Source organism: Chenopodium quinoa, unplaced genomic scaffold (genome assembly GCF_001683475.1).
Source record: "Chenopodium quinoa cultivar QQ74 unplaced genomic scaffold, ASM168347v1, whole genome shotgun sequence".
In the NCBI taxonomy this organism is placed as follows: domain Eukaryota; kingdom Viridiplantae; phylum Streptophyta; class Magnoliopsida; order Caryophyllales; family Amaranthaceae; genus Chenopodium; species Chenopodium quinoa.
The window spans coordinates 2,678,245-2,687,500 of NW_018743144.1; the positions used below are offsets into that span (position 1 = coordinate 2,678,245).

Here is a 9,256-nt window from a genome sequence, read left to right on the forward strand (position 1 = left end):
CTCTATCCAATCTCTCAAAAGTCGGATCTACCTCAACTCTATTATTTGACCAAGTATATGTGGGACCAGAAAATGGAACATCCATTAATCCCAACTCCAACCTCCACTAAATAAAATCTAATCGTCCTGGAATATTGGAGGAACCTCCTAACTTATCAGAAAGATATTCCACCTGATTTAAATCACCAATTAACATAACATTCGGATAAGTAGCTAAAATATCATAAATTTCCGACCACACAGTCATACGGTAAGAAGCATGAGGCGCACCATACAGAAAAAGGACATATTTTGTTACCAAATTCTCCACAATCCGACACAAAATTACATGTGGAGAAACCAAAAGAGGAGCAACCACCACTGAGGCAAACCAAAACACACAAAGGCCACCACTAAGACCCATTGAATCTACACCCGCAAAACCTGAACAAGAAAGGGAAGATAACTTCTGCATAACAGAATTTACAGACACCATAGTTTCAGCCAAAAACACAATATCGAGACCATAAGAGCGGACTAAGGACGCAATATAAGGAACTTTAGGGGAGTCCGCCTGACCTAAACCCCTACAGATCCAAGCCACAACCTTCATGTGTCACCTGGTGGCCTTAAACGGGCGGCCACCGAGCCCTCAGAAAAGGAACCATAACAAGACACCTGAATTGGAGAAGAAATACCAATTCCTTTACGCTTCCTGAAAGGAAGACAAGAGAAACAACTAGAAGCAGTAACCTCTAATCCTTTTTCCGTAGAATAAAACAAAAAATTCTCGACAGACCCCGAAGCCGATCTCTTCTTAGAACAAACTGATTTTTCCCATCCCCACATCTTTCCACGTCGTTTAAGCAGAATCGGCTTAACCCTCTGGCATGGTAAGGAGCTTCGTGTTTTCTTCTTCAAAGCAACTGACGAAGCAATAGAAATTTTTTACCGTTTGAAAGGGTAAGGTCCTTTATATAACCTCGAAGATCGAGGGGAAGGACAGAGTGGGCAACAGAATTGGTGGGTGATGGTGGATAAGAGCCGAGGTGAAGTTGGTATTTAAGTGGAACATGTAAGGGTTTGTTGTGGGTTGAGACATAGGGTTGGGTCGATGTTTCTGGCACTAATTTCCTCTTTTTAAGAGATGAGTGAGATAGAATAGCAAACTCACAACTTCTTTTATTGGGTCGAGTGTTTTGGGGTTGGGGTGGTTTAAAATTTTTGGAAAAACTCATGAGATTCACTTTGGTTGTTCTAAATTTCTCAGTTCTCTTAAGGCCAATATTCATATTTGAGAGGTTCCGGGCAGGCAAATTAGTAGACATACACGACCCATTTTTATCAACAATAAAAGGAGCAGAGTTATAAAGATTCAAAGGGCAAGTAGTCTGCTTATGGCCAACTCTATTACAGTCAGAGCACATAAGAAACAAATTCTCATATCTAAAATTTATCCATATAAACTCAGAGCGTCCAAGGTCCAAGTAAAAACCAGATAATAACGGCTCCAAAACATGAATGTGGAGTTTTACTCTGATCAAGCATCTAATTGATCCTGGAAAAGGTTCATCTATACACAGGAAGTTCCCAGCCATATTAATCATTGATTTAATGACATTAATCTCACATAAATTCAGAGGTACCTCATCAAGATGAACCTAGATAGCAGCCTTGTCAAATTTCATATTTCGGATTGACTCACCCTGATTCCAAGGCTTAAAGAGAAGAAGAGCAGCTTGGTACGATGTTGAACCATGTTGTAGCAAAGCTTCTATATCCCGGACGTCCTCACAAATAAAAAGGAAGATGTTTTCGACTTTCTGGACTATAATTTCCCCAAATTTAATCCACTGATGTAATACCCAATTTTGGATTCGGGATTCTGAGAAGTTCCTATAGTCTATGAATTTTCCAAGAACTAGATGGTGGAGAAGGGGATTAAAGGTGGAGGACGAGCAACTCCGGCTCGGATGTGCGAAAAAGTGATTAACAGACATCACAAATAAAACAGGGGAAAACTTAGAGAAATGCTTAAAAGATAAGAAGGATCACCGAAAAGATCAAGAAGATTAAAGGATAAAGTATTTAATTAAACTACATACTAATCTTAGCTTCTGCAAGTTGATTGATGAAGTTGGAGGAGGAAGATGGTGGAAGCGGTAGGAATAAAGCTCTAGATTCCTAGAGAGATAGCTCTCAATTTAGAGAGAGAAAGTTTTTAATAATTCATAGTGCAAAGTTAGTGAGAAACAACTTGAGGAAAATATTACTAAATATGAATCAATGTTTACCTTGACTATATTCCTAAATTGTAAGAATTTCATTCAATGCTTAAAATAATATGAACTCTTTGCTACACTATCACATAATCACTTAACATTATGTACAACAATTAAGAACTTGAATTCATAGGAATACTATTCAATGGCTACAATAAATATATAAAGCCATTGTAATTATTTTTAATCTCAACCATTGAAATTTTGAGGATAAATCTTGTTCATAATTTGTTTGATTATAAAATCTATAACTATTAAAAGTGAGAAGTTTTCAAGTTGAAAACTCCTTAGTAATAGTGTGATGACAATTTTGCCCCTCAAAAAGTACAATTACGATTTTGCCCTTATTTTGCTGCTGGTGATCTGTTGGCTCTCGTTCTTCTCTCAGCTAAAATGCTTAGGTGGTGTTTTGTTGGCTCTTGATTACTTTCTGCTTGCTGGTGATCACTTTATCCAGGGTTATTCAATCTTTGACCTAGGGTTATCATCTAAATTCGATCCCCAATTTCTCTCTCCTCAAGTCCTCAGTCTTTACCTCAGATTTCTCTCCTCAAAGTGAGTTATTTGATTTACTCTTAATTAACGAATTGTATTTCTTGTAAAATTTTGATCTGTTTCAATAATTTTCGCTTTTGATTTTCTGCTCGATTTTGCATTTGTTAAATTCGTTGTTTCTTTCAATTTTCATTGTCGATTTTCATGTTTGAATATTGATTTCCCTGAATTGTAGCTACGTGACTTTCTTATCTTTTTTCTCCATTGAAGCAGCTTTCGAGCCTTTTCCGTTCCTCCATTAAAGCGAATTCTGAGCTTTCCCCTTTACTGAAACAGCTTACAACTAATGTGTTTTTCAATCATCAATTTTCCATTTTAAAATTTGATTTACTTTTTGTGAATTATTATCAGATTTACTTCGATCTAATTTTGAGAAAAAAAATGGAAACCAATTTTATTAATTTTTGTGGGTTGAATATTTTAGGGTTCAATCTGATCAAAAATTAATGTCGGGATCTCTTGATCGATTTGCTCGCTTGCATTCAAGGTATGTCAAATTCTGATGATTTAATTTCCAGCGTTCTTGGTCGAATTGTCGCTCATGGATTTCCAGGTTTTTGGGCCAATTCAACGATTCCAAGCCTGGGATGTACAGTCAAGCAATCTTTAAGGGAATTTGGAAGACAGGAAAAACTCTTTTTCTACAATTGAAAGAGGTAAGTTTTCTTTTATTTTTGATTTCGCATTGTTAGTATTTTTAACTTTAAGTTTTCTTTACAATTCTTACAGTTTGAGGTTTTCTGGTTTTTTATGCTGTTGAAATCTTTTTCAATTTTTTTTATTAGGAAAATTTGCGAGGAAGGTCCTTTTAAGTGGTCGACGTTGTACGAAAGGCCCTTTTATAAAAAAGGTGGCACAAAAGGTCCTTATATCATGTTTGGGTTGTGAGGAGGGTCCTTTGACCATTTTCCGGCGTTGAATTTTTTATTTTCCGGCCAAAAAAAGTCACATCTAAGTTCTCTTTTTTCTCCTTCCTCTTTTCCCTCGTTTCCCCTTTTTTCCCCTATTAAACCCTAATTTGTGAAAACAATTAACACCAAAACTTCAATTGTAATCCCGTAAATTAAAATTGAAGGCTATTCAAAGTAATTCAAGTCTAATCCTCCCCACAATGAGAGAAAATAGGGAAAAAAGGGAACTTAATAAGTCACGTGCTTTACACGTGGCTTTTTTTGGCCGGAAAATAAAAAAGTCAACGCCGGAAAATGGTCAAAGGACCCTCCTCACAACCCAAACATGATATAAGGACTTTTTGTGCCACCTTTTTTATAAAAGGACCTTTCTCACGAGGTCGACCACTTAAAAGGACTTTCCTTACAAATTTTCCTTTTGATTAATTTTTGGTTTAGGTTTGATTCCTTCCACTGTGATCAGAGAGGGATTATCTTGAAATTTCTTCATATTCTTACAATTTGAAGATTTTAAAGGTTATTTTCACCCTTTAATTGCTTTTGCATTTAAGAAAGTTTTTTGTTATATTGTTGGTAATTTTGCAGGTTTAGATTTTTTTTTGGTGGGAGATCTATTGTTAGCGCCTATTGATCATTACTCAGCGGCTCATGCTGGCTCTTGAAAGTCGAGGTCAGAAATTTCTATTTTTATCGTATATTCTTATATATTATTAAAATTAGTAATTGTGTGTTTATTACTTTTCAATTTCTTTGTAATTATATGATTTGAATTCTGGACTTTGTAATTCTAAAGGTTAAACTGGCAAATACTTGTTGGTTTGCTGTAAATGTATCATGTATGCTTTCAGGGCCTTTCGCCTTATGGAAGAAGATACTAAGCTATGATTCTGGTGTCTGTGTAGGTGCATGCGGTGGGATTAAATCATTGGTAAGGGTAATACGAGGCTTTCATGTAGCAATGGGATGCGGCTCAGGGATATTGCTATAGCTAATTCAAAAGGTGAATGCTGATGCAAAGAATGGGTATGAGATAATTCTCCATGACTAGAAAATAAAGAGTGTGAATCATATCATACAAATACATACCCTATTTGCTTTACCAAATTATTTGCTAGGTTTAGCCACTGAATTTGATAGGTTTATAGCTGGTTATGACTCTTATGAGAATGATCATACACCTTAATTTGCTCTGCTTTGTAGAATTTCAGGGCAAAAGAGCCAAAACTCTTTTTAACTACTCATATAACCTTCGGATGAAGAACAATAAAGAAAAATTGAACGGTGTAAGAGCCACAATTGATGAAGATAATTGCCTTACACAATCAAAACTTTATAAGCCATTAGATATTTATTGCTTGTTTTATTTATTGCTTATTTGTGGCATAGGCGATATTGTATGCATATTAGATAATCATCAATAATGCTATTTTGTTTTGTACTAATCAATGTTTAAGCTGCTAATTCATATGTAAATTAGTTGCAATTTGAACCGTAATTGTGTTAGTATGATGTGTTGTATTGGCAAGTGGGTCACTAATTTCTGGCATCTCTAAACAACCCGGATTGAAATTGACATGTAAATTCAAGAGAATGATAGCTGTTATAATGTTAGAAGATAATTGCCTTGCACAATCAAAACTTTATAAGCCATCACTTTTGATATTTCAAAACTAAATGCTTGATGAAGTTTTCATTTCAAATCAATCTAGATTCTTATTTTTGTTAGATTAAAATAGTTTTGATTGAGTGATTGCTCAGCGTATTGTGAATTAATCTTTTAAATCTGTTTTTTTATGTAGGCATAGTGATTCTAAAAATACAATGAAGCACGTTGGAAGTTTTTCAGCCGGTAGTGTTGATATGTTAGATGTCTATCCTTTACAACTCAGGCTCTCTGTTTTGCGAGAAGCAAACTTATTAGGTGTTAAAATTAGTAAAAAGGTGATTTCCATGAACTTTTTCTTTTTTATACTGCCTTCGTTAATTATTATGTGCAACAAAGGAATATTTTATGCCTCACAAATAATACCCCTTTGTTGCAAATAATATTTAACGGACGTAGTATTTTTTTTTCTTTTCTTGATGTATATGGCAACTAAGTAATGATTAAGCTAGCTTGACATCTGTGTGTATCTAATTTTGATGCTTTATCATTTTTATTATAAATTTTTTGATTGGGATCGGGTTGTCCTTCAGTTTTCGGTGGGTCGCTAATTTGCAAGAGCCACATTTCTTGATGTTCCTACAGCTGGTCTTCAGGTAGCCTTCCCTCATTTGTTTGATTTCAGATCAGATTAATTTATCAGGTAGCATTTAGATTGATATAATTTGATTTTTGTGGTGACTGATGGGAAAATAATTAATTCCCTGGTTGCACCTTACATTATATACATACATCAATTCGTGATGCTAGGTAGCTTGTAGTTGAAAAAAAAAAAAACTAGGGGACAATCACGAAAACGTAAAGAGCTTGATAGAACTAGACATGATGGTAACAAAAATAAGATGTAACAGATTGAATAACAGGAAACAAGACTGTGTAAATTTATAATGAAAAGTAATGGTCATAAAGCCAAATTAGGTAGTTTATCATGATTGGTTTTTTGGTAGTTTTGACTCATTGATTGACTAACTATGGATAAGGAAACTACAAAATATTCTCCACTTGCAATTCTTTGTGAACGATCTAATTGGACATGCTAGCATCATTGTAAACCAAATTAGGTCATCATCCAACTTTTTCTTCCTTTTCGTTCAGTTCTTCATTGATAGATGATACTCTTTTTTTTATGTTCTATGATTTGAAGATTCTTGTCAATGATCTATATGCTTCATCATACTGTACTTGTTTGATACTTTTTGAGTTTCACCTGGAATTAGCATTAAGCACCATTAGAGAAGTTAACTAATGATTTTTTCCTTGTTGATTATATAGGCTTGATATTTGATAACAAACACAATATCGTAGATACTATATTATATGAAATTATGGCATTTACTGGAACTCATAACAAATGCAAGGCTTGTACTAAACTGAGTATTTTTGTGGATTTGTTATCAGCTGATGGGGAAACTTTTCATAAGTCTCGCATCGGATGCAACCACTGCAATATGATATGTCTCTTTAATGTCACATTATTGCTTTGTGTCTAAAAATGTCTTAAACTCTTGTAGAAATTTCAAAGAAAGATACGTTCTTATGTCCCTTCTATTTGATATTTTGATCATTGGCCTCCTGATTTCCTCTACTTCACCTTTTTCTCGTTTCTAGAATTTAAAATGTGATGTTCATATTAACTAATTTCATATTATAGATAATAATAATATAAAATATAAGTGTATAAATAATTTAATTGCTGAATAACATTGTTACATTGACAAATGAGCTGCTACTCTTCTATGGATGGAGTCCTCTAGCTTAACAATTACATTAACATTTGTAGCTTTACACAACACAGGAAGAAAGTTCTCTTAGCATAAGATTGCCGAGGTGTTTGCAAATGAGGCAAACGTCACCCCTTTGATGTGACGTCATATTTCTCCCTCTCTCCTCGTTCCATCGGTTCCTGTGACGTCACTCCATGTAGGTGATCTGTCCTTTCTTTTATGTACTTGATTTAGTTGTTTAGATCAGAATTTTTTTTAAAAAATGTTTTTAAAATTATTATAGTTGATTTGTTTATTGTTTGATATATATATCTTTACTGCCTAATTTTTGCTAAAGTAAGTCAGTTTTTTACTTGATTGTTTGATGAATTCATGTTTTTGTATGTTGGGTTTGATTTTATCTTAGTGGGGTTTAATGATTTGGCATTGTTTGGCTGTTTCAGTTGTTGATTTTCGAAGATTTTAGGGGATTAGGGTTTCTAGGTAGTGATTAATTAGGGGTTAATTGGAGTAGATCGTTGGATTATGATGAGATATGAAGGTATTTTGGGTTAATAGAAGATGGGTTGTGTTTTTGGGAAAGAGATAGCAGCACATGAGGGGAGGGATAAAGGTGGGAGGAGAGAGAAAGAGAGTTTGGGGGTTGAATCTGGTAGGAAGGCAGATGTTGTGTCTATTGCAGATGTTGTGTCTGGTTGGGATGCAGGGAAAGAAGGGGAAAATGGGGTGTTGAGACGGTTGAGTTGAATGATGGTGGAAGGAAGGAGGAAGAGAAGAAGGGAAAGGTAGAAGTCAGAAGGCAAGAGGCGGCGATCGAAGCCGAATCCTAAGCTGAGTAAATCCTCCTAAGAATGTACATGATGAGCAGGTGGCAATTGTTTCTGCCTGATATTTAGCTGGCCAAATGGAAATAGGATTCTTTTGTTCAACACCATCCTAATTCTTCAATAATATTCAATAGCTAACTTAAAATTGTTGATGTGACAGCAATAAGGGTAGATAGGATTTAAGATGATTTGTATCTGACTTTGTTGGGATGAAGGGTTTAGAGGGGTAATTCTGAGTTGGAGGGTGGGGGGGGGGGGGGGGTTCTCCTCTGTGTGAAGGATCAACACGTCTTTGATTTTAAAGAGATCTCGAGTCTTTAGTTTTTAAGAGATCTCAACCAAAAATGTTAACACGCCTTAGATTCTGTGTTCATGGGTACTGTACTGGCTTGGTGCTCTGTATTTCTTCAAAATTGAAAGAGTCCTTATTAAATGAAGTGTCTTTTAGTACTGCAAAGGAAAATGTATTAGACAACTGTAGCTTCTGATTGTTTGATGGGATTAAGTAATGTTTTTGGCTTTTCTTAAGGTACATAATGGTGGGGGGTGTTTGGACAATTTTATATCACATTTGTTTTATTAGTTGTTTTTAGTTTTGATAAAGAGCTTATGGTCCTTAAACCATATCCGCTGTTTAACATTTTATTAAACTACTTTATCTTCATTTGAAAGAAAAGAATTTGATGCTTAGCATAACAAAGGAGGAGAAAAAATTGCTAGACTAATTGAATATGCATAATTTGTTGGGCAAATGTACTTTTTCATGAGGTCTTCACCAACTGTGGCTCTTACACCGTTTAATTTTTCTTTATTGTTCTTCATCTGAAGGTTATATGGCTGAGGCTGTTGCTCCAGGAATGGGAGTACTTTTGGCTCGCCAACTTGGTTTCGAGAACATTGAACTAGAATGCGATGCGTTAGAGGTAGTAAAAGCCATATGCTCAGGATTGAAGTGGAGAGCTCTGTATGATCTGATTATTGAGGATATGTGTCTACTTGAGTCTTCTTTTACTTATGTCATCATGTCAAAAGGCGTGGTAATGATGTTGCACGCCTAGCTCTGCTCGAATGGTTCCTTTGGTGGGGTTAAGCAAATTTTTTATTCTTATTTCCCGCAAGGCATTTTGGCTCTTGCAAATCTGGTTGTAACTTAATACTTCCTCCGTTTTTCTTTTATTGCACCATAAAGACTTTTACACTATTCACTTAATCTTCTTTGACCACCTTTTGTGATTTATCCATTAGGAAAAATATAGTCATGTGGGATCTAGTTACATTCGTCTCCAAATCTACTTTTCAAATATCAATTTTTTAT

General features: G+C 35.0%; 1 protein-coding gene across 1 annotated transcript; it reads left to right on the forward strand.

Moving 5' to 3' along the window:
• The first annotated feature begins 2,562 nt into the window (after nt 1-2,562).
• LOC110732163 lies at nt 2,563-4,157 on the forward strand. Its single transcript, XM_021912073.1, has 4 exons — nt 2,563-2,816; nt 3,241-3,303; nt 3,370-3,472; nt 3,602-4,157. Exons 1-4 carry the CDS (start codon nt 2,563-2,565, stop codon nt 3,626-3,628), a joined length of 447 nt encoding a protein of 148 aa, XP_021767765.1. The 3' UTR covers nt 3,629-4,157.
• The last annotated feature ends 5,099 nt before the right edge of the window (nt 4,158-9,256 follow it).